We start from the raw sequence: 26,784 nt of genomic DNA, 5'->3' as shown, positions 1-26,784 counted from the left end.
TATGACCAGTTTTTTATTGTGACTTGCGAATTGACATGGTACACAAAAGTATGCTTTTCGTGGATCCGGTGTTTGAAGGACCATTTTGGTTTCGACAGGTCCACCTAAGTATAGGGCCCGCAATCCAGTAAGTAGAATCCCATTGCAAACATGCGCATGGCTACCATTTCCTAGAGGGTGCCTCTAAGTGGTAGTATGTAACAGTCGCTCCTTCACAATCGTTCATTTAGTTCTGAGGTAAGAGTGATTTCTTTCACTAGACACTTTGCTGGGCTGCTGAATAAAAAACGAAAGATTAAGAGTAACCGCACCCCCTATTGTAGTATAAAAACACCAATGAGATGAGCTGGTGAATGGAATCCAGCTAAAGGCTAGGGATAGCTAAGCAAATGAACTAGTGGGATAAAAAAAGAGCAAAACTCACAGTAGCAAAAGAAAAACAGTTAAAGAGCCTCGATTCTGCTGGTAAAAGGGTGCCAAAAGTTTTTCTACCTTAAATACAAAAAAAAGGTCATAATAAGGCCCGCCACCAAGAGGAAGCACGCAGCAATGGTCCTGAACCAACACTTATCCAGAGAGGCAGACCAAGCCAATGCCTCCACCAAAGCTGCGACCAGTTGTGAGGGAGCACGGTGACCTTCGTTGGAATGAAGTGGTAAGAAAATGACTGCGAACCATAAAGCCCCTATCACTGCCTTCTAACAACCTCTCCACATAGCCTTTCCAGATCATCAAAACTGACATGTGGTTCTTTGGCAGTTCAAATCTGAGATGTTTTTTGTGCACTGCTTGTGCTTTCCCACTCTTTACCAAGTTACTTCTACCTTCTGTGATAAGACTGTGCTAGTGCTCAGGAACCACTTTCGCCCCAAACGTCTTTGCTTCTCTATATTGCAGTTGTTAAACCATTCATTCCTCTTTTCACAACTGAGTAACAGATATATGCATCTGGCAATGTAAGTAGCCGGACTGCATTCAAGTGCCAGGTCAGATGTTACGCTCCTCCTCAATTTAGGAAGTTAGCGTCTCACATTACCAGGATAATGTAAGTGCCTGAAGGTTGTGATGTGCTTCATCTCTGCAACCGAGCTTGAGGAGAGTGGGGAGATGAAGTAGGGAAAAAAGCACACAGAGAGCAAAAACACTCATGCAATTCCATTGAGTGCTGGAACAAAAAGAGGTCCCCTTAATATGAGCATTAGAAAGATACAAGTCAGGATGGTAAAGAGATTATGCTCCAGGGGAGAGACAAACAGAAGAGGAAAGCAATCCATCAAATTAGAAGCATGCAAGCAAAAAAGAGTGACAAAGCCAATCAATGTTAAGCAATGGGTGGCCTGTAAGTTCTCTGTAAACCCACATTAGGTATTTCGCACCCAAGTAGCGTCAATAGTCAATAGTCAATAGATTTATATAGCGCACTACATACCCATAGGGTCTCAAGGCGCTGGAGGGAGGGTGGGGGGTTATTTGTCGAATATCCAAGTTTTAAGTTGCTTTCTGAATGCTAGGTGGTTCTGGGTAAGGCGAAGGTGAGTGGGAAGTGAGTTCCAGGTTTTAGCTGCGAGGTAGGAGAAGGATCTACCTCCCATGGTGGTTTTGTTGATGCGAGGTACCGTGGCAAGGGCTTGGTTGGAGGATCGCAGCTGACGGGAGGGGGTGTAGAAGGACAAACGTGTGTTGAGGCATTCGGGCCCAAGTTCGTAAAGTGCTTTGTGTGCGTGGGTTAGGAGGCGGAAAGTAATCCTCTTATTTATGGGGAGCCAGTGGAGGTTTTTCAGGTGACCAGAGATGTGTTCTTTACGCGGGATGTCTAGTATGAGTCTGGCTGAAGCGTTCTGGATGCGTTGGAGTTTTTTCTGGAGTTTTGCGGTGGTACCGGCGTAAAGTGTGTTTCCGTAGTCCAGGCGGCTCGTGACCAGTGCGTGGGTGACCGTTTTTCTAGTTTCGGTGGGGATCCAGCGAAATGTTTTTTTGAGCATGCGGAGAATGTTGAAGCAAGATGATGAAACGGCGTTGACTTGTCTGGTCATCGAGAGTGAGGAGTCCAGGATGACGCCCAGGTTCCGTGCGTGGTCCGTCGGGATGGGGGCTTTTCCAAGGGCTTCTGGCCACCAAGAGTCATCCCAGGTGGAGGGGGAGGTGCCTAAGATGAGGACTTCTGTTTTGTCTGAGTTCAGTTTCAGACGGCTGTGCTTCATCCACTCGGCTACTTCTTTCATTCCTTCGTGTAAGTTGGTTTTGGCGGTGTTAGGGTCTTTGGTGAGTGAGAGGATCAGTTGAGTGTCATCCGCGTAGGAGATGATGTTGAGATTGTGTTGGCGAGCGATGGCCGCAAGGGGGCTCATGTATTCGTTGAAGAGGGTGGGGCTGAGTGACGATCCTTGTGGCACGCCGCAGATGACTTCAGAGGCCTTTGACTTGAATGGTGGGAGGCGGACTCTCTGTGTTCTTCCGGTGAGGAAAGAGGTGATCCATTCCAGTGCTTTTCCTTGGATTCCTACGTCTCTGAGGCGCTGTAGAAGGGTGCTGTGACAGACTGTGTCGAAGGCAGCGGAGAGGTCTAGGAGGATGAGGGCGACTGTGTCTCCATTGTCCAGTAGAGTTCGAATGTCGTCTGTTGCTGCGATGAGGGCGGTTTCAGTGCTGTGTTTGGCTCGGAAGCTGGATTGTGAGGAGTCGAGGGATTTGTAGGTTTCGAGGAAGGCGGCGAGCTGGTTATTGACAGCTTTCTCAATGACTTTGGCCGGGAATGGAAAAAGCGAGATGGGGCGGTAGTTTTTGAGTTCGGTGGGGTCAGCTGTGGGTTTTTTCAGAAGGGCGCTGAGTTCTGCGTGTTTCCAGCTTTCCGGGAAGGTGGCGGAGTTGAAGGAGCAGTTGATGACATCTCGGAGGTGTGGTGATATGATGGAGTCTGCTTTGTTGAAGATGTGGTGAGGGCATGGGTCAGTTGGGGATCCTGAGTGGATGGAGTTCATTAGGCGGATGGTTTCCTCAGTGGAGATTGGGTTCCAGTCGTTAAGGATGTTCAAGGGGGGTGAAGGTCCAGCAGAAGATTGGGTAGGTTGGTCTTCGGGTCGGTTGTCGAAGCTGTTGTGGATGTCTGCGATTTTGTTGTGGAAGAAGGAAGCTAGGGAGTCGCAGAGGGTTTGGGAGGGGGTGATGTCGTTGGAGTTGGCTGATGGGTTGGTAAATTCTTTGACGATGTTGAATAATTCCTTGCTGTTGTGGGCGTTGTTATCTAGACGGTCTTTGAATGCGGCTTTCTTGGCAGATCGGATTAGTTGGTGGTGTATGAGGGTGGCGATTTTGAAGGCGTCCCTGGTGCTGGTGTTAGGATCTTTTTTCCAGGCTTTTTCGAGGGAGCGACAGTGTTTCTTCGATTTCTTAAGATCATCGTTGAACCAGGATGCGTTTTTGCTGCTTAGCTTGATTTGGCGTTTTTTCAACGGTGCTAGGATGTCGGCGCTGTTGGATAGCCATTGGGTGAGGTTGATGGCTGCTTGGTCGGGGTTTGAGGTGTGGGCGGGGGGGTTTAATAGAAGCGATGAGGAGATCTGGTCGCTGGTGATTTTGTTCCAGTTTCTTCGCAGGGTGGGTTGAGGATGGTTGTGGATTGTGGTCTTATTGTAGGTAAAGTGAACGCAGCTGTGGTCCGTCCAGTGAAGAGCTGTGGTGTGACTGAATGAGATATGTTTGCTGGAGGTGAAGATAGGGTCGAGCGTGTGACCTGCGATGTGGGTGGGCGTAGAGACAAGTTGTTTGAGTCCGAGGTCGGCGAGATTGTCCAGAAGGGTGGTGGTGCTGCCGTCGTTGCTCTTTTCCAGGTGAAAATTGAGGTCTCCCAATAGAATGTAGTCCTCGGAGGGGAGGGCGTGTGGGGTGATAAAGTCGGTGATGTCGTCACTGAATTGTGCACGTGGTCCTGGAGGCCGGTAGAGGAGGGTGCCTCTGAGTGTGGTCTTGGGGTCGGTGTGGATCTGGAAGTGAAGGTGTTCGGCGCTAGCGAGGTTGACGTCTGAACTGGTTGAGATGCGGATGGAGTTCTTATGGACGATAGCGATGCCTCCTCCTGTATGCTTGATGCGGTCCTTTCGGATGATCTTGTATCCTTCCGGAATGGCAATGGTGATAAATACTCTGTCAGGAAGGCAAGACCGAAAGCAAGCTAAACCTGGGTTATTTTGCGCTCATAAACTGAGATATCTTGAGGTAATATTCATATACCTTATTTGATCTACACCATGCAAACCATGCAAGCTCAGCATACATAACTATACTTCGTTTGATTTATGCTAGTCTAATGCTATGCCATTGCCCTTAAATAAATCAAAGCAAATGGTCAAAACAATTTGCATCTTTTTACTATTCACCTCGTATTTTTAGCAGCCAACATTTTCCGCACACATTACAGACCAAAGTGATTCTCTTGGGAGTCTGAGCAGGCCGCAGTTAGCAGTCATTTTGCATTTTGACTATGCATATTTATAAATGAAGTCTGCCATTGCAATTACCAAACTAATTACGTTCATTAATTTTTAATCACAAGATACATATTCCACCCTTGACGCATTATGTTCGTACTAGCAAATGATATATGTGAACATTTCCAATAGTAAACATGTGTTTATGTGGGTTGTATGGGTGAGGACTCAGCGGATTGCGTTCTAGAATACGCCGTACTGTTTAATGTAGATTTAAAAGTTAAGCATTGCATTTCCGAGCAGGTGGAATCCATACAATTATCCGTTTTCATTCACTTGATCGTTACCCAGAGTGAAAACATTTTTATCAGTAAATAGTCTGGGCCAGTAACACCTCCCCGGCCTCTGCATTACTCTTTAATTATTGTTTATACTTATCTTGAACAGGGCTAAATTGCTAGGAAAAGACAATTGTGGAAAACAGGTTTTTTTCTTCCCTTTTGGTATTAAAGCATCCTCTTGGGTAACTCTGCGCACGTTCCTGGCGGCTCAGAGAGGAAGGTAGATTTATCCCAGCAGACCCGCCATGATAGATTAAGCACTCAACACAACCAGAGCTTGATTTTGTGTTGATTATCCATAACATTCACTGGCAGCCATCCACACACTCTTATTAGTAGTGATGCTAAGCATCTGCCACTGATATTTATATTCTGGGCTTTTTTTACTCGTGCTGTGTTTTTTAAAATTACAGCTCTTATTTCTACCAGAAGGCTGTGGGCGTGATGAAGCGACAGGCATTCTTTGTCCCAGTTATCTGCAAAACGCCAATTTAAAGGAAAAAAAAGTGCAAAATAATCAACATTTTTTGTGCCTACCTGAATGAAGATATATTCATCTTGTACGACCAAAGAGCTCACATCTATGGGTCTGGAAAACGGTCCGCTCTTGGTAGTCTCTGAGCATTCCTGAATCCTGCACGTTAGATAGTGTGCATCTGAGGAGTGAGAAACAACATATATATCATTGCAAAATAAAAATATTTCCTGTGAACAGATTTATGCCCTCACTGTTATAAATTGGGTTGCTAGTTGACTGGGGTGTGAGTCCTGGTCAACCCACAACCACAATCCTAGCTAGGGTAAGGCACAAGCAAACCCCAAATTATCCTGTGCTCATCCCTTAGTAGCTTGGCATAGAGCAGTCAGGCTTAACTTAGACACAAGTGTAAAGTATTTGCTTAACACTACATACAGTAAAATAGTGAAATCGTCAAACAAAAATATCCCACATCAGTTATCAAAATAGAGCTTAATTTTAATAAATAAAACAAGACCAAAACGACAAAGATCCATGATTTTTTAAAGGATAAACTGCAAGGTAGTGCCTAAAAGCATAAAACGCCAACCACAGCCATATGGTCGCACTGGACTGGGTCAAAGTCATACGTTGAAGCGGGCCGCAGGTCAGATACAATCTTGGATTTTTCCCGCTGAAGATTTACCTTTTCAAGTTCTGTGACAAGAGTCCCCTTTGTGTTGAAGAGGGTTGCAGGGAGCAAAGAGAGCGCCATCGGGGGTGATTGGCTTGGAGCGAAGAGCTGGCTGGGTGTCAAGGATAGGCAGGTTGGTTCTTCGCATTGGAGGTCCTCCATGGGTGATTGATGCTTGTTGTTTGAAGAGATGGCTTACAAAGTTCTTGCTGAATTTCAGTCCAAGTGGTGCGGTTGCGGAGCGAACAGCCCATTCACGATCACAAAGAGCCCAAAAGCTTGATTTCAAGAGCCTATGACCCATTCAAAAGGTCCATGATCTGAAAGGCACCACTTGGGGGTCAGGAACACCTGGGTCCAGGAGCTGGTTGGGGATCCTTTTATGTCCCTGAGGCCCGGATCATAATGCCAGCAGACAAGCCTCAGGATGCCAGCAGACTAGCCTTTAGAGTAACTCTTCGGTCCTGGGTTCAAGATGAAGTTGCAGGTCCAGTTCTTCTTCGCCAGGCAAGAGGGCAGCGGGCAGTAGGTCAGCACAGCAGGGCAGTCGTTCCTTTAGGCCAGAAGGCCAGCAGAGTGGGTGTCCTTGTAGCAACACAACAATCCTTCTTCCTGGCAGACTATCCACAGGTCCAGAGTGTACTGAAGAGTTGGTGTCTGAGGTCCTTTTATTCATACCAAGGTGCCCCAGTTCTGGAAGGTGGGAGAAACTTCTAGACAGTGGCTTTGAAGTACATGGCATTTCCTGCCACCCCTACCTGGCTCCAAGCTGGCTGAAAGGACAATATAGGGTTTTTGGCCATTTGTGCAAAGGGCAAGCACAGGCTATTCAGGTGTAAGTGGGAATGTGCTCAGCACACCCCCCATCCAACCTGCCATCCCACTCAGGCACATCTAATCCCTCTATAGTGTGACTGTCTGGGAGGAATCCAGAAAGTCTAACTGTCAGTTACACCCAAGCATGTGACTCAGGCCAGGCTATAGGCACAAAAGGTCCAAAAGCCCAACTCAACCACTAAATAGGGCTTTTCACCCCAATGCCAAAAATCCTAAACGTGAACTGGTCATTTCTTCCCATTTGAAAAGTACACAGATAAAATGTAATAAGCAACTCCAATGCTATGCTAAGGGAGAGGCAGGACTTGCAGTAATGAAGAACTAATTTAAGAGTTTTTACCTACCAGGACATTTAAAACTTCAAAGCACATGTCCAACTTTTTAAATGCACTGCACCCTGTCCTTGGGGCTGTTCAGGGCCTTCATTAGGGGTTACTTATATGTATTCAAAAGGATGGTTCGGTCATGGCAAAAGGTTAACTTTACCACGTTTATATGTGGAGCTAGGAGTGACAGGAGCCAGGACAGTTGCTTTAGATCTGATCACCGAAGGTGGTGGAGGGTATCCGTGTGTTACTATGTGTAACTATGAGTATGTGTGGGTAGAGCCCTCTCCATTAGGTCACAATAAATGTCAGTGCCTCCCTTGGCACTAAGGAAAGAAAAATGGATGGGAAATTTAGGGGCAGTGAAGAGGGAGAAGGAAGGGTTCCTCTGATGTAGAGGATGGGCAACTGAGTCCTATTACTGTATGTTCTAGGAGCTCTCAAGACTGATGGACATGCCTAACTCAGCACAAAACTCCAATAGATGCATGTTCTTAGATGGGGGTGTGCTGATGTGCGGCTAAGCGGTGGAACTAACATTGTGTGCTTTTTAGGAATAAAATATTGGGCTGGGCTTTCAACATTCCAACACAATGTACAAAAGCATCATACCAGTCCTCAATGGACCTATGTGAAGATAATAATCAAGCAAACACAAGGAAACACAAGGAGATGATGGATGGAGCACTGAAACTTTTCAGACACTCACCCCCAGTCACTGATCTGGGTTGAATACATCATTGTTCTTTAGCTCACTATGCCAGCCCAGTTCAGACCTGGCTATATGCAAATCACTCTTGAACATGTGCCTCATGAGAACAGTCCAGCCCGAACTGCTAAGCTATGTCTTCCCTGGACCGGAAACAAGCATCCCTCATCAGCCAGGCTAGCTTAAATCCAGTGGAAAAGTAAATGTAAATGTAAATGTACAGGAATTTATATAGCGCAAATCACCAAGCGGTTTCTAAGCGCTTGCTTAGGGAACCCGTCCTGGTATTCCCCTGTGAGATAACCCCGGAAGGGTATCCGCAAAGTGAAAACCAGGCATCCCGCCGCGAGAGGCCGTTGTGGAGATTAAGCAAGCTATTGCCCAGAGTCGCAGAGTGTAAACCCGTGAATCGAGTAGACATCGGAGCAAGAATTGTCGAGTCCATGACATTTTAGGACTCAAGAACCCACCGAGCTGGGAATTGAACCCTGGTCCCGGGCTGACCTCTGCTTCCAGGTCTGCCTCCTCTAACCAGTGAGCCACACTTCTCCACAAAGTGACCAAGGGACCCACGTCTGGGCATACCCTGCCAACTTAGGGCTAACAAAGCAAATACAAGGAGATCCCCCCCCCCCCCACCCCCCGTCACAGATCTGGGTTGAATCCATAATTGTTCTTTAGCTCACTGCGCCACCCCAGTTCAGACCTGCTTCATTAATATTAATTAGGCAGGTCACAGGTTTTTACTCCATGTGATTGGCTCCAAATAATAAACACCCATCAACTGCCAAAGAATCTGGAATTTAATTTTAAACCCTCAAAATCACATTTTGGAATGTTAATGTATCACAAATAATTAAACAGATGTACTCCAACCCGACCGAAAGTCACTCTTCTCAGTAAAGTTTTAGTTTCAGTGCAAGTTTGATGTCATTTCATTCAGCATTTCTTTCTGTAGTGAAGGGCAAAAATCCCTATTCCTATGAGAGTTAAAATAGGAAACACTGTTTTTTATAACTCTCCGCAACAATTTCCTTCTCTTCCGAATGGATCAGCATGAAGGTTTCTATGGCGAAACTAAACTGGATAAACATTTTTTGTGGAACGCTTTTTTTATGTTCCTGAAGAGTACCAACGTTATTAGCAATCACTGCCCCCCTCCAGGAGTCAGGAATTGTCTGAGGCTGGATTACACTGTTTGAAGCCGAGGTCAGTGCATCAGCCCACAAGTTAAGCAGCACCTGTGGGATACCTGAGGGACCGGAGCTCCACCACATCAACCAGCTTGTATCTCTCTTAGTATTTGATTGTGCATAATAATGTTGAAACAACTGCGATAGTCAAATGCGAAACTTTCGAATTTACAGTTGCAAAAGTGATGTGTCCTCAGTGCTGATATATTTTTCCATACATTGAGAGGGATTATTACAATCAAAAGTTAGGCTGCCTACATTTGGCAGAGGACAGCAATTAAATATTGCTTAGAGCTTGATTCAGAGACATTAGAGCTGCGTATTCTTTTCGGTTCACTACTTAAATTATTTACATATTTTCAAAAATCTCTTGAATTTGTTTTCTTGCTAAGAAAAAGAAGCTTAGTCCAGAGGCCTGATTTGAAGAACACCTACCCTCCCTCAAAAAGTTTCTGTAAGTTTTTTTAAGGGGCAAGAGTTTTCCAACTTTATTGGATCGTTTGGGGAAATGTCTCAATAAATGCTGTGCCCCATTCAGTTTCTTTTTGGCAACTAATGCGGAATCAGAGAGCGTGACTGTTTTCAAGTGCCCAGAGACTGTTGCAGTCTTGTTTTGCCTGGGGCACATTGTTGACGATTAGGTATCTAATAGGGTGGTCACTAACAACTCCCAGTTAAGTAGCAGTGAGATGCTATAATTATACATATCTTTGAAGGTCTGTTCAGAATTACTTTCTATTGATTCGATTGTGCTCTCTGACAATCTGAGGGGCATATTATGAAGCAGGGCGTTAACAATTATCACCGTTTTAGCGGCAGAAAACTGCTGCTAAAGCGGCGATAATGGGCTTGATAATATGGTCTAGTGAATTTCAATAGAAACCCATGTTCTGGTGTGAACATGGGCTTCTATTGGGAATTCTCCAGGGCATATTATCAAGCCCATTATCACCGCTTCAGATGCAGTTTTCTGACGCTAGAACAGCGATAATTTTAACGCCCTGCTTGATAATATGTCCCTTAATTTCTCAAGATTAGTGAGACACCCAGTTTCCAGGCAAGCTGACTATAGGGTCACGAGTAGCGTAAATGACAACAAGCTCAATGACCTGTGAGCGATGATTATTTTCCAAATTAATCTTCGATCTGGAATATGTTTATCAGAGAAAATAAACTCAAGAATGCTATTGTGAAGTCTACTGTGGAGTATGAAGTTGTCAAATGGTAGGTCCATGCGGTGGACGATCAGACTGGTGTCTCCCATTTAATATTCTCAGGCCTTGTGTTTCAATCTATTTTGTGAGGAATTCACCCTTGATATCACTTCAGCATGGTATAAATACTACCCGAGTTGGGAGACTCCATAAGAAGTCCAGGTGAATTTGCATATCATCACATTCGATGTTCAGCATCAGATTCATATTAAAACTGATGAGTCTTTATGATCAATCTTCCCTTGATTTGTTACCTGGATGTATGTATACTTTAACAAGTGTGGAGTGGGCTTTTGACTCTTGATGCCAGTCTCTCAGCTGAACTGCAAACATGTGTTCGTCTTTAGTGGGCACTTGTTCAATCTCCATATTTAACTATGCAGCTCCAGACAGTGCACACCCCTCCATCAGGCAACCATACTACTTGACTTTTGTTGCTGAATTGAAATAACCAAGAGAGCAGTTCAGTAGAAGGGGCAGAGAAGCCCAGGTGCCATATTTGTGCACCCGTGGGACACTTTCTAATCATTGAAGGCGGCACAGACGTTTGTGCATCCCCTTCCATACCAATAGCACTGGTGTACACAATGCACCAGCTCTACCTTCAGAGATTGTTACCCTTCATTTTCACACAGGTGTGCCTATGAAAATGAGGTAATTCCGTTGATTTTGCACGTGCGCCATATTACAGACAGGGCCAAAGAGTCAAAGAAGCCCACAGGAGGCGCACTGACAGTGCGCCATTTAAAAAGTGGCGCACTGTCAGTGCGCCCCTGGAGACTTATTTATGAAGGCCTTGCGCCGCCGGTGCGTCACTTTTAACATGGGAAAAAGTGACGCACCGGTGGCGCAAGGCTTTCATAAATGAGGCCCCTGGAGAGAAGCCCTCTGAGGGGGCAAAGTGGGTCCCATGGGTGCCGCCTGAACAGTGAAAACATGGAGCAGCTGCTCTGTGTTTTCACATGAATGCATTGCACTGGGGGCAGTGCGAGGTCGCGGCTGCCCTGGATGCAGTGCATTCACCATAGTAGGGCGCATTATCATTGTTTGCGCCGGGCGCACCTTTTGAATGGTGTGCCGGGCGCAAACAATGAAAATGTGTAATACGGCCCCAGGTTTCTTTCAGAAAGATTATATGAAATGTTCTATAGTAACAAGGTCAGGGTCCTTAAGTTTGATACTCAATCCACTAATGTTCCAAAAGCAGATTCTCAGGCTTTCAATTGGTTGAGCTGTGTTTGCAGAGGGATGGATAGAAATTCAGGGATTGCCGGAACTATGAAATGCACCTGAAAGCCGTCCAAACTCTAAACGCTGCGAATTTAGCTGGTCCGGTATAATATTGATAATTGTTTCCTGGTGCACCTCCATCTGTGTTGCTTGTTTATGAAGTGTAGTGGGATAGGTAACCAGGACGTGTAAAGAGACAATAATCCCCATGCCTCAAATAATTTCCTTTCTCTAAACTTTGCCTTGCAGTGGAGCTGTAGGCCCATGTCACTAAATTCGATTCCCTCATACATCTCCGTGAAGAAGGTAAAAATGTAACTGTTTCAATGTCAGAGAGGTAAGATAGACAAGAGTAGGTAAAGCATGTAGTAATATAAGGGTGTTTCCACGATTTAGTATGCCGCACCTATCCATAGAGGGGTATTTAAGTCAGAGAATCGTACCTCTGCCACATGTATTAATATCCGATTGGTCTATCTAATGGACATTCCTACCTCTGCAAAAAAATATTACCAGCTGGTTCTAAGGGTGTTTCATTCCATAGCAATATTCCATATTCAATATCAGTGGAAGAACACCTTATACCTGAGACCTCATTTACCGATTCATGTGTCGGGGTGCCCACTGTTTCTAGAGTGGTAGCATAGGCAAAACTTCTTACCAAACTAGTCTTAGCAGGTGGTCTTCTGACAGTTAAAACCTCTTTCACCTCAAATTTCTTGATACCTAAGGATTGGCAAATTGTCAGAGGATCGAAAAAGGACATTTTTACTTCGGTTTCAGCCAGTGATCCTGGGTTTTCTAGGTTGGTTTGCTGGGTTTGTGATGCTTGGGATGAACCTTGCACAACTGAACAATTATATTGCATTTTTAGGACGAAAATGGGAAATTGTTTTCTTGTCAGCTGCAAAGCTACTTTATCAGTTTTCTCTTTTATATCCCCTTGAGGTTGGAGTTGGTTTCTACTTTCTATCTGTGTGCTTATACAATTTGACTTGCAGAGAAGCCCTGATATTTCTCTTTTTATTCCTTACATAGCTTTCCCTTTTTTCTTTTTGTCACTTCCATTAGATAACCCAATTGATCATTGATATCAACTTGAGCTTTTGTGTGGATTTTAAAACAAACACAATGTACAATAGTGTACATTCTCCACAGTACAAAACCAAACACTGAATCCCTGGTAGGACCTTGAATTCTAGCACTGCTGGACTTATTGTGGTTTCCCGTTTTCAGAGACAGCGGACAGAAGGTTCTTCCTTAACTGTCAAAGGAGCAGGTTTGTGGAAAAAGCTGCCTGAATACCTGAGATAGATCTCGGATCAAGCTAAATTAACAAATGTGATTGAGAGACGGCTTTTCACTGCACTACTCCCTATTGGTGCCTAAAAGGACTGGGACACTCTTTCGAGTAGCCGTGCACTATAAAAGAATCCTTCATTCATTATATTATTCCAAGCTACCTGACCCAAAAGCTTTTGAAAAGTGCACGATAAAGGTGAAAGACCTCCCACACATGCAAATGCAAAAATGCAAGACAAAACAAATCCTTCATTCTTTTCTGGTGCTGCTAACAGAATCTGAACTTACTCCATCTAGATCGAAGTCTAGCACTGTATGTGTTATATTTTAGGAAAGGGATTAGCACTGTCCTATTTAGCAAATTCCTGTCGAAAGAATGATGTCTATGCATCTTTCTAGGTTGCTAACCCAAACTACCATTGATCTGCCAGTGTCAGCCAAAATGTAATTATAGCAAAACTATGTTCATTTAAGATGATAAGATGACGTGATTACAGAGTGAAAAAATCAAACCTGTACTAAGTTGAACTATTAGTGTCTGATCTCTATCTCTCAAAGGAGATCCATTGTATAAAGATACCCCTGTTATTTGTGTGTGTTCTTGCACCTATGAATATTTCCTCTATGGTACTACCAACATGCTGTGAACACAAATATGAATCGAAAAGCTTATGTGGTTCCAGGATTGTGTAGACTTATGCGTGCATATAATATAATATAATACAATATTCCCTAATATAAATAATTTCGATCAATATACAAAAAGAATTGTGAGGAAGTTGAAGCATATGTATGGGAATCTCAGTGCAGAGGGCCAATCGTCTTCTATACGTTTTTTAACAGAATAACATAAGACTGGGCAGTGGACCTAAACAAGAAAAACAGCACCCACACCTTTACCTCCACCAAATGATAGGAAAATTGGATAATGTTACATATCCTGCGTGTGCTTCCTGTATTCACCTTCTGCTCACAAAGTGCCTCCCTGACCAGGAAGAATTAGATATACATATGAAAACCAGAGCTGCACCACATAAGAGCCAAAAAGAACATATTAACACATAATTATTTCATAGCTTCGTGTCAATAATTCCTAAGCACTCCAGTAGTATTTCTTCATTTAATATTGCTTCGTATGATTATTCGTAAAAGTCAGCTAACGCATTTCATCCAAAAAACAAAGGACTTCTTCCGGGCTGTAAGTTAAATTAAGATATGTACCATGTAAACAAATAATACAGAACAACTGTACATGTCAATACAATACATTCACATACACTTAATGGAGAACATAAACATAGTTTTAAAAAGATAAGGAGGCAAACCCCTGACACACTATTAAAAAAATACACAAGTTGTTAAGCCATGACAGATAATCACAAATACTACAAAAAAATAGAAAAATAAAATCTAGTCGTGTGGATTGTCATAGCCACGAAAAGAAGAGGGGGAAAAAGAAGGAAATGCTATGAGGTTATAAGGACCACCCGTATCCAGAGAGCAACAGAATCACCCGTCCGTAATAAATGGAAAACAGCAAAATGACAGAAAAGTGGAACGGAGACATACCATTCCTAAGGAATGGGATCTCCTCGTTGACTATTTGACCATAGTGCTAATCATTCACAGATGGTCCGGGTTGAAAATTACATAGAAAAACCCCATGTGCAATGCAAAAGAAACAAAAAAGCGAGAGACATTTACGAATAATCATACGAAGCAACAATAAATGAAGAAATACTACAGGAGTGTTGGGGAATTATTGACACAGAGCTATGAAATATTTATGTGTTAATATGTTCTTTTTGGCTCTTATGTGGTGCAGCCCTGGTTTTTGTATGTATGCCTTCTATATTTTATATACTCATCCAAGGGTCTAACTTGATGGTGGAAACAACCCTAAAGTCCTTTGCTACTATTCTATATCACTTTTGATAATTCTGAATCTGTCATATAATTACGATAACTTCCCCAACAGACAACCTCCTATCTGCCTCTCTGAATACCTTACTTTGCTTATTTGCATAGTGTATTGTCTTGCGTCTGTAGTTATGATACTGTTTATTGTTTAGATTCTTGTGTTGTCTGCCTCATGCACATCGCTCAGACTCATGAACTGTCCAGAAATGCACTAAATACACAACTGTGAGTAGTGTGATGCAGGCTGAGCGAGATTTCACCTTAATTCTGACCTCATCAGTATCAGGAAAGTTAATACTCTGATTTGACTTGGATGGCCAAAAATTCACAATTCTAATTAGACTGAAATGGATAGGGTTGGTTTCAGATAGGTTTTGGTAAATAATCACCACATTTTTAAGTGTGTCCAAAGACGTTGTGCCAATATCACTTGAAGGCAGCACTTACTTTGACAAACTCTTCAGTAGTAAGGGAGAAATTAATTTTTGAAGACTCAATTACAAGCTGAGCAGTAAAGAATCAGGTGCAAAAGTTATTTTAAGAAGTCAACTCAGAGATACTATCGTTCTTCCCATTAACGTACGGAAAATTGAGATGCAAAGAGAAGCAATTCATCCCGTTTAGTGGTAGACCGTCAGTATGCAGTCCTAGCCTGTCCAGCACAGAGACGGAGGCGTGATTAATGTTCCAACAACCTCTCAGGCCAAACCAGCCAATATGGTTCTGTGCTCTGGCACCTGAACACAATGTTTACTAGCTCAGAGAACAGATGTAATGTCTGAAGCAATAAGTCTGTCGCTCACACTGCAAGTGTTTAATGCTTCCTCAAGACGACTGACACTGACACGGTTGTGTCATTGTTTCATTAAAAAAAATCTTCAGAGTCAACAAGGAGATTTTGATGGGGAAGTAAGCACCAGTATGTTAGTGATGAGAAGAGCAGCTGTACGTTTTTACTAATAGGATGAATAAAAATAATGCCTGATGACCAATATAATTTATTTACATGTTCTTTGGCACTATAATACAGCTTTATGGACTGCTGCCAAAGGCTATGTCAGTTGTTAAAGGTCCTGAACCCAAGTAAGTTATTGGCCCGAGCCACAGGCAAGAGCCTATAACGAGGGTGAGGGCCTTTAACAACAGGTATAGCCTGATGCAGAAGGGCTATAAGGCTATTAAAACATTCCACCCACTAAGGTTACAATGTTCTAAATTAAAAAGTGAGAAACAGAAAGACAATCATTGGAATCTTGGAGGTGATGGCCAAAACCAGCCGTTATAAGCATAGAGCCCTTACATTGTCTTCAATTGAGCTCTCAACATTCCAATATTCTAATATTAATTTCAGGCAATAGTGAAAGCCATGGGCCATTGTTTGTGCCCATAATGCACAATACAATCCTCCATTTAAACCCAGTAAGTACATTCACTGCTACCTAAGAGGAACCGCAACTGATGAAACTTGCTTTCTACAACATCTAAGCACAGGCTAAGCCCCACAGTGACCCTCAATAATTCTGAGGGCCCTTTATTAGGGCTTTGAAAAAGTGTGACATTCATCACAAAGTGGATGGTGGATCTGGCAGATGTGCCACCCACACTCCTTGGAATGAACAGAGACTGTATGCACCCTAAGTTGGGTGAAAAGGACATCTGCCAGTTTTTGGCAGACATTTTCTATCTGTCAAACTCAAAATAAGAGACTCCATCTCATCCACAAGGCTGTTGCTTGCTCTCCAACTGACAAATTTACCTTATGTCATCTCTCTCTTATCTCTAACTGCCCTGTTCCAATCCTAACCCTTTCTCCTTATTTTATCTCTCCTTTTTATGCCTCCTAACGTAAGCTTTCATTCTGCCCTAACATCACTACCTTACTCTTATCCTCCATAAGCACTCTGTTCTTGCCACCTTCTAACACCTCTGCACAAATCATTTCTGTCCATTCTAACATCTTTGCTCCTTCTTATCCTCCCCACCTCTTACCACCAAGCTTAGTTTTTACGCCTCCTGGCTTCTCCACATCTCCTCACGTAACCTTCCTCTCAACGCTATCTTGCACTACCCTCCCTCCTCCATAAAAAGCTGGCTGAAACCAGAAAAAATAAAACAATATATATTGTTTTTATATATCCTCAGATCTACGAAAATGGTTTTGGGAATTTCGGTTGTACTTTTAGGGTGATTGCCATTTTCTGCTGAGATTCACTGTTCAATGAACATACAATATTCTTAAACAGAATTACTGTGCCTCGAATGTAATTAATTGATATCACAATAATTGAATAGAAGCCAGCCACACTAAGCAGGTCCTAGAGAGCAACTGATTATATTACACCCCCTTATTAGGCAAGTCATCAACTAATTGTAGAATACTTAGAATTCTCACAATTTGTATAGAGAAATTTTGATACGACACTTAAAACCTTTCAATTCTTAGGCTGTGTGATTAAAATCGAGTCCATGTGTGACCTAAAGGTACCTTCTAATGTTGACTGCCTGTTTTTACAGACTCACAGGCATAGAGTCTCCAGTGATGGTGAGGTAATGTAATAATGGAGAACGAAGGGAATCATGTCAATAAAGTCTGTCGAACATTCGTTTAACCGAAGTTGGTCAATGATATTATATATAAAAACTCTAGGCAAGGTGGAGCGTTCAGGGTTGATGATGGCCAACTTATACCTATTAGTCTGACAGGACGATTGTCATGATCCTGATAGGCACAGCAACATTAATTTATTGCATTCACAAGAGAAGCTGCACCAACATGTACACACTGAGGTTGTACTGTGGCTTTTCCTAGATTTCAAAGCGATCAGTGACAGAAGGGAGTGTTTGTCTGCTACCTTAGAATCTAAAAGCATCAATCATCTGAAGCAGCATGAGGAAAATTATGTTATGTCTCAATGTGTGTATTAAGGTGGTAACAAATTGGTGGACCCTTTGCCTACGAAGTCACAAAACCAAATACCAGAAGCTGAGCATTTGACCCTATCCCTTCGGATTGGACTTTCTCACATCTCTGCCTTGTCATTTGTATAGGTTTAATAATCGTAAAGCACCACTTCTTATTTCCTTTAGAAGTCTGAAGCAGGGATTCCTGTCAGTTTATTATGTGAGGCAAATAATTCCCATCCCACCTATGAGCACCAGTCTAGAACCGTAACAGTAAGTGATTTTTTTAAAGCGCAATTTAAAAGAATTTGAGAATACTGACATGCCTGTTCAGATATTCGTTGCGTGTTTAGACTAGCTATTTGAGGCAATTGCAGGTTGGATCATACTCTAAGGGCAGTGCAGAAGGCTTAAGCTACCGACTCTACATGGACACACGTAGTAGGAATACGCAGTCAAGAGGAAATACTATCTGATACAGCAAAATCGCCAACATCCAACTTAATGAGTAAATGTAAATGTAAATGTTAATGAGTCCTGTGTGGAAGGTCAACTCTTAGACCTAAACTCCAGGGATCTGCAGCCGAGGTCATGTGAACAGAATCTGAAGCAATCCAGGTAATCTACACTGCATCACAGTTTAAAGACACCAACAATATCCACCAAATAGTGACCAAGAATTTCTCCCATTACATCTAAGTAGTGGAGAAATTAAGGTTTGCTAAAAGTCAGCTTTACTTGTGAAGCTCTCATATCTCCCATGCCTGGACATGGAATGCTAAGGCTTCTCCGATTGCAGCTGATACAAATGATATGTCCACGTTTTTTAGGGTCTGGTTGTATTTCCATCAGATTCTGTGAAAGTCTGTAAACAATTTACTGTTCCTGAGATACTTATGACATGTATTACTTTTGGTGTCACAATGACCCTAACTTGCGTGGCCCAGCTACTTGTAGCTGCCACACCATCTTCTATGATCTCCAGGTTTCATAACAAGCCATGACCAAGATTAAGGCCCTGAGGTCTAGATGTCCAACTTCCCTCATACAGCTTGTGTTTTACTATCCTAAAATAGGAAAGTGACACTCAGTGCAGAGCATTGAAAATGCGTTAAGTAGCCTGCCTTCTACTTCTTGCGATTTCCTAGCTGCTCTACTTAATTTAATCCATACTCTGGGTTTCCACCAGAGCAAAGGTAATAATGCACTAATAAATACAAGCCTTGTCCCCAAAAGAAGAGGTCTTTACTGAAATGGATTGGGGCGTTCCTCAAACATTGCTTCCTAAATGAATGGACTAAAACGAATGTTTGATTACGAATTTAAGAAGCATTCAAACTTTTTTTTCCGGATCTTGTTTCGTATAACAAAAATCTTTTTTTTTTTGCGCACATCTTAATTCGGTAGGTTAAAGCCAGCCATTCTCACTGCTGAGCGCTGGGAATGGATGTCCTGTTTTATGACAATGTAACAGAAATAGATTTCTGGACCCCCTAGCTGTTGGGATTTTTCCAGTGGAAGGCCCGCGATGATATTGCATATTACAGTGAAGTATCGCCAAACAAGAGTGTGGGATGCAGAAAACCACTCTGCTCATTAAGTATATTTCCCTGTATCCATGGACACCCTAAACTACATTTGGACAAGTTTCAGTCCCAACTAGTCCAATAAACTGTGCCTAATAAGTTCATCATACAACAGAGCGAAGAAGTCCTGGTAATCCAAAACCCAAAGCCATGTAATCTATTTTAATACATGTCCAAAACTGTACCAAGTGAGTCAGTGTAGCAAGCGAGCTACTGTCTGATCCACTCGTGAGAGTTTTAAAGAGTTCCCGCTCAAACTAAATTTCTTAGAACACTGGGCCGAAGTTTAAACACGAAAGTACAATCTCCAAAATTAACTTGCTAAAAAGAAGAATGTTTTACAAGCAGCTCAGATGGAATACTTGAGAAATTCTCTACAAATATTTAATGATGCTTTTAAACAAGTTGTGTTTGCGGTTAACTCTCTTAAAAAATGTTAATGACCACTGGTAAACTTTTAAAGTTGTGGGATATATATATAACAGGCCCGAATTTTACAGAGAAATCCCTGTATTTACCAGGATGATTAGGAGGGACCCCTACGGAAATATTCAGAATTATGTCAGTGGTTTTACTTTTCAGCACAATTTACATGCAATGTTTACTATGGTTAAATATTAATAGGGAATAAATAAAGGGGTAGTCATGTACAAAACCTGTCTGGTGTTCCACTGGGTAGTAGTATTTACTGGGTACACCTTACAAATACCAGGTAAAAATTGCGGGAAAACAAAGAAATTGTAGCCCAATTGTCCTTAAATTTGCCTCAGAAATCCATAGGATTTACATGAATTTCAAATACTTTAGATATGCAATTTGAATCCCAAGTCTACCCTTGGTCAATAATACAATGACATAATTTCCATGGTTCTGCTAAAGTGCTTTATTCTGATTCTCAACTTGTTTATAGAGGTCTCTCTCTATTGGGGATATTGGAGATTCTTGACTCCCTCTCAGTGTACTTTGCCACTGTCTATTCCTGGTGACCTCCCTTTCAATCAGTGTGGTTCAATTTCTCCCTTATTTCCCAAAAAGTCACCGTCATGATAAACGGAGGAGTACTATAAAGCACAATCCTTCCTTCTTCACTTCTCTGCCGCAGTCGGCTCCCTGTCCATGTCACCATACTGATGACGGGGCGCTGACACTGACTCACCTGCTGCTTGCAGCACCTGAACTCCCATAAGAGAGGATGTACTAGAAATACCGAGCTCCAGATAAAAATAAAGTTAATTTTCTAACAGGTATGAATCTCATGCTTAATGCAACTTAGTTACACTTGTAATTGTGCTTCACTCAAAACTCCCTCTATGCTTATTTCAATAACTCCTCTTGACCCTGCATCCCTTACAAGACTAATGCTCAAACTAGAGGTGTAATGTTCTTGAAAGACACTTGAAAACAAGGCATATCTGATATGGTATAATGTGTGCTAGTAGAATTTATGCTGACACTGTATCAGACATCAATAAAACTGCACAATTTCTTTTTCACCCATAGCACAGTGGACACTGGCACATTGTTTCTGCTGGCAATTCACATATTAAAACTGTTGTCTCCCCGGGGTAATTGTCCTCCCTGTGATCGAATTCCTGGTCATTTTGATAGCGCCCCTACAACGTTTCTTGATGCATGAGGAAAAAGGGCTAGAAAGTTACACCCTTTAAATCTGTCAAGAATTTTATGCCAATTTAGTAAAAAAACTCATACTAAATGACATGTTTTCTATAGGTGTTGTCAGAAATTAGGTTTTTGGCTGGCATAGGTATTTACCCTGTCCAAGCAGGAACCACAATCTTAGTCAGGGTAAGTCAGAAACACACCTGAAATTAACCTGTACTCACCCTAGGGTAGCTTGGCACAGAGCAATAAGGCTTAAGGTATTAGGTAATGTGTAAAGTATTTGTGCAACATTTTAAACAGTAACACTGTAAAAACACAGCAAAAAGAGTCCACACCTGTTTGGAAAAATTGAGAATATGTTTAATAAATAAACCAAGACCAAAACAACAAAATTCCAATCAGCAGAAGTCAACACATGATTTTTTAAAGATAAAATGCAAAAATAGCACTTAGAAGCATTTTGTGCTTAGAGAATTAATTGGTCGCACCGGAGGGGACAAAGTCAAGAATTCATCCTGACCATGATGGAGTATAGGCTGAATACAACATCCACGCAGGGTAATCTAAGCAAAAGAGCCTTGGTCTCAGTCACAAACAACAAGATGGGTGATGTGCCTAATTCCTCCATCCAACAGCGGTGATGCGTAGTTTCCATGAGTGATGCACAGGTTTTGAGGTGTGGTGGTTCCCAATGTGATGCATTGGGTGTCTCCATGCTGTAGAGGTGATATGTGTATTTTCTTCAAGCAGTAGCGGCGATCCGTCTGTTCTAAATGCGATGCGTCAATCTGGCTTCTCCAACAGCAGTCATACATTGGTTCCCCAATCGGCATAATGGTGTCAATGCGTGGGTTCTGGCAGATACAGCACTTTATGCTCACTCTAAAGGCCCATGACTGGATTGGCACCACTTGGCAGTGCAGAACTCACAACAGGCAGAGTCCAGTTGCTGTTTGAAGATTGAAGAGAGAAGTCTTTCACATCTCTGAGACTTCAGAAAACAGGAGGCAAACCAACAATCCCTTGGAGGTTAGGTTCTGGGTTTTAGAGATGCAGGGCCAGTCTTTCTCACTCCAAGGCAAGGGGGCAGCAGGCAGCAGGGCAACATAACAAATCAGTTCAGCAAAGTGGCAGTCCATCCAGCAGCACAGCTGGTGTCCTCAGTTTCAAAAGTCTTCTGAGTTGCTGGTGTTAGAGGTCCAGTACTTTTACCTAGTTGGGCCTTTGAAGTAGGGAAGACTTCAAAGCGATGGCTCTGAAGTGCACAAGTCCCTTTCGTTCCTGCCCAGGCTCCACACTCACTACAGGGGGGTATGCCCCCCTTTGCGTTGGGACCGGGCACAGCACTTTCAGGTGCAAGAGTCAGCTCCTCTCTCCTATTCTCCTGAGGATATCCCATCAGGATGTGGGTGTGCTATCAGTAACACCTAAGCTCCCTTTGTATGGGGCTGTCTACAGGGACTGCACAATGCCAGATGTCACCCACCCAGACAGGCAGAAGGCACCGAATAGATACAGTAAGAAAATGCCAACTTTATAAAAGTTAAACAACAGGGGGTGGTGATGGGCAGAGTTTCAGAATTAAGCAGAATATTCTCACCCAGTCAAGAGATCAGGGCTTGATCCAACACCGTTTTTTAGCTCACTGCACCATCCCAGCTCAGAACCTGGCTATATGCAAATTAGTCTGTCCCTGGCCCAGTGCATCATGGGAACAGGGCAGACCAAACTACCAAGCCAATTCTTTCACTGGGAAGGAAACAAGCTTCCAGGGACCCGTTTCAGGCATTACAGCCTTCTTCGGTTTAAAAACTGCACACACAGGGTCTGCAGTGGAAGACCTGACACATGTTTGAAGGGCTACCCAAGTGGGTGGCACAATCAGCGCTGCAGACCCACTAGTAGCATTTAATGTACAGGCCCTGAGCACATGTAGTGCACTTGACTAGGGACTTAAATGTAAATTAAATGTAAATGCCAATTTTGGGTGAGCCAATGTTACCAGGTTCTAAATATAGAGCACATGCACTTTAGCACTGTTAGCACATGTAAAGTGACCCGATTCCTAAAGCCAACAAAAAGAAGTAAAAAAAACAGGATATCTGAAGGCAAACATTCAGGAGAAACCATGCCAAGGTTGCCAGGTCTAACATATGTAAAATTGGTGGCATTTGTAAACAGTGCCAATGGAAGCGTGTTTACAAAGCAGCAATTCTGTTATGTTATGCAGATTTGCAGAGCACACTATCACCCAGGGTGGGGTATCCTGGCCCTGAGCAGGTTGAATCTAGCCCCACCTCGGGCCTAATGGGACTACTCAGGAAGCCAGGTCTTCTGCTTCTTGAGGAATTCAAGAAGTGAGGAGGAGGTTCTTTGTAGCAGTATGTCGTTCCATGCTTTAAGAGAAGGCTCAGCAGCAGGCTATGTATATGTGGATATGTGCAAATAGGTGTCCAGATGAACGGAGGTGTCCAGGAAGTTAGTAAAAGCAGATTCAATTTTTTAGTTCTGCTGGGCCATTGTTATGCAGTGCTGTGAAAGTGTGGGTGAGGAGGTTGAATTGTACTTGTCTGTGTATGGGGAGTTAGTGGAGATCCTTCTGGTGTGGTGTGGTGTGGTGTGATGTGAGCACGGGTGGGATGTTGAAAGTGATTCTGGCTGCCGAATTCTGAATGATCTGCAGCCTTCTGGTGAGTTTATTTGTTGATACCAGCATAAAGTGTGTTATCGCAGTCCAGCCTGCTTGTGATGAGGCCATGCATGATAATTTTCTGGGTGCTGAATGCAAGCCATTTGAAAATCTTCCTCATAATCTTCAGGATATGGAAGCATGAGGCAGTGACAGTGTTGACTTGTTGAGTTTGTTGTTGATGATAATCCCAAGGTTCTTGGCAAAGATGGTGGGGGTGGTTGTTAGTTGTAGATCTGTTGGCCACCAGATGGAGTCCCATGGTGAAGTACTTTTACCGAAGATCATACTTTGGGCTTGACATGTAGTCTTCATCAAGTGGGCGACTTCAGACATGCAGTCACTGAACTTGATCAGAGCACTGGACTTCTTGGACATGAGAATCAGTTACATGAATATGACATTGACGTCATGAGAGTAGATGATGCTAGCTAGAGGGATCATGTATGCTTTGTAGCGATGATTTGGGCTCATAGAGGATCTTTGCTTTCGAAAGGTGTCATAAGTGTATAGTGTAAAAATTACTGACTCAGTCCTTCAAGTCAGGAAGGAGCCGATCTATCAGAGAGCCCTTTGATTCCAATGTTGTGTAGGCATTTGTTGAGGATGGGGTGGGAGACCATGTCAAACGCTGCAGAGAGACCCAGGAGGATAAGGTCTGCCCTGTATCCTCCATCCGGAGTCATGTGGATGTCTTCCTCGGCAGCTATGAGGGTATTTTCTGTGCTGTGTTTGGGTATGAAACCAGATTGAGTGGTGTTGATAAGTTTGTAGCCACTGAGGTATTCAGTGAGGTGTTTATTGATGATTTTCTCTAAGACCTTGGCTGGAATGGTAGCAGAGAGATTGGTCTGTAGTTGGCACACTTTAAAAGGTTCACAAGGGTTTCTTCACCAATGAGAGGACAGTTGCATACCTCCAAGCTTCTGGGAAGGTCATGGAAAAGATGGAGGCTTTCAGGATTGGTGCGAGAATGATGCTGATGGTTTTCAGAGCACCAGAATATGCTTGATGGGAGCAGGGGTCTGATGGACCTCTGACTGGTTGGACTTCATAGAGGTGGAAGTTTCTTCTTGGGTGATGATGGGACATGTGGATAACATTGGGTCATTGGATAGGAAGAAGAGGCATTTGGTAAGGTCTGTCATGTCCTGTTATGGTTTGAAGTTGCTGTAAATGGCGGTGAAATTTGTTGCTGAAGAACTGAGAGATATTGTTGCTACGGTCTTGAGAAGGGGTCATAAGGTTAGATGGTGTTGATGGTGAGATAAAATCTTTCATGATCATTTGGTGGCAGCATACCAGGGGAAATTGGAATGTGTTTTTGTCTACATTGTCCTGGCTCATTCTCCATATTTGCAGTGGCATTGTGCCAGTCTGAGCTCCTCCGTGTGCCAACTGGCTTGGGATGTAGCTCTTATTGCATTGCTGTGTTTGACGGGGCAGTGAGTCACTGCAGAAGGTGAATCAATCACTGAAATTCTTGATGGCTTTGGGAAAGCTGCTTCTGTGTTCAAATTGTTGGCTGTGGACAGAATTGTTTCAGTCCTTGTCAGTGATGCTGTTCCTGTTTAGGTGGGTTGGTCTGGCGGTGGTGAGTTGAATCAGGACGAGAATGCTGAACTTAATGATGGTCTGTGCAGGAGACTGGTGGGAACTTATTGGCCCAAATGTTGTCAGATCTGTTGAAAATAGAGTCAAAGAGGTGTCCAGCGATGTGAATATGTCCCTTTACTTGTTGGGTGCAGCCCTGGCTTCTAAGGTTTTTTATGAGTGCTCCAATTTGTCACAAAAAACCTGGTCCAGAAATTGAACGAGGACTTTGCAGCTCTATGTCTATGTTTAGTATCCACGGGGATATCAGACATCTTTATTCTCATACTTGTTTGTCCAACATCATCACTCAGGATTATTGTCCACACATGTCTAAACTGAGAAAGTTTCAGTTAAACATATACCATCAATAGGATTCTGGTAATAATAAGTTAATTGCCATGAATTCCACTTGCACGGAGAAGGAGAACTTTAAGGTTTTGATTTCCAATGAGATACAGTGCTCCCAAAAGAATCTTGCATCTCATACAACTGTTTTACCCACCCAACACATGTTGGTTTTGATCCTCTTGAGTACACCTGCTATAGCAATGTATCATAATATGGGAGCTTTCTTTTAGCTGCAGTCTTCTTTGACATATTGTTCATTGATTTGACCAGATAAGAATAACAGGCACCTTGATCACACCTATTAAGTAAAAAAAACAGGCTGGGTGAAGCTAATGAACTATTTCAAATTATCTCCTTAAAAGTTGATGCAGGAAAAAGGTAACTTTCAAAAAGTTATGTTTCCTTAATATTTACCAAAAATCTGACCACTATTTATTTGGATTTTGAATAACTATTAAAAATAGTGGTTTAATTATTTTTCTAGTTGGTCCCACAGTATTTTAATCTGTAATCTACTTTTCTACACGGGACAGATTAACCTGTCACAGCGAAAATACCTTTAAGGGCTGTGTCACTCTAGAGGTATTGAATCTGTGGGACGCCACCCCCAGGGGGGGGGCCTGGAGGCATGGAAAGGGGGTCGCACTCTTCTTTGCTGAAGAAAACGGCCCAACGGATGATGCCGAGCACAGGAATGAAGCCAGGCAGACAGCTAAACATGCCTTTCTACCAGTGTGTTGCTGGGCTGAAAGAAATGCAAATGTGCACAACCAGTTAATCTGCAAAAGTAAAGGCTTTGCAGATTAACTCGTGCACATTTGCATTTCTTTCAGGTTAGCAGCACATCGGCAGAAAGGTGTTTTTAGCTGTTTGCCTGGCTTTGATTTCTCTGTGCAGGAGAGTTCTGCTGCAGTTAATTTATGAAATCACTTTTTGAGCGGTAGTGCATGGAGTTTAATGAGCTGTGAAGTGGTGCTTGCTTTTAATAGTCATTATATTTACAGAGCACTTACTATCCCTGAGAATGTGTTGCAGGGACAGTTATGTAAAAAAATTGCATTACATAGGATCTGGTTATTATTAACGTCTATTGGTCTAATTTCCAATCAATATTTTTGCTGTGCTGCCCTATGCCAATTCAAAAGGGCAGGCATGGACTGTACTTATAAGATACAGTGCACTCCTGTCCTTTCTGCCGGCGCACAATTTGGTGCCTATTGCCAACGCAGGCACCCTTCCACCATGGTGCAAGAGTGTCTGCATTGTTGGAAGGATTGTTTTTGTGCAAAAAGGCATGCCTTCCTGCGCAAAAACAACCCATGAAGACCTTTTCCTCTTTCTATGTGTGCTACACATAGAAAGAGGAAACATTTGAAGAGAACTAAAGATATTTC

General features: G+C 42.9%; 1 protein-coding gene across 1 annotated transcript in view; it reads right to left on the bottom strand.

The window, feature by feature from the left end:
* SORCS3 (sortilin related VPS10 domain containing receptor 3) overlaps positions 1–26,784 on the bottom strand; it is a 1,546,015-nt gene that overhangs the window by 789,899 nt on the left and 729,332 nt on the right. Inside the window, exon 10 of the mRNA XM_086919577.1 lies at positions 5,303–5,421. Within this exon, the coding sequence (XP_086775703.1) occupies positions 5,303–5,421 (119 nt within the window). The remainder of the gene's footprint in view (positions 1–5,302; positions 5,422–26,784) is intronic.

The sequence above is a fragment of the Lissotriton vulgaris genome, chromosome 5 (genome assembly GCF_964263255.1).
Source record: "Lissotriton vulgaris chromosome 5, aLisVul1.2, whole genome shotgun sequence".
In the NCBI taxonomy this organism is placed as follows: domain Eukaryota; kingdom Metazoa; phylum Chordata; class Amphibia; order Caudata; family Salamandridae; genus Lissotriton; species Lissotriton vulgaris.
Note: the sequence above shows the minus strand (reverse complement) of the source record. Positions and strands in the feature narration are given on the sequence as shown.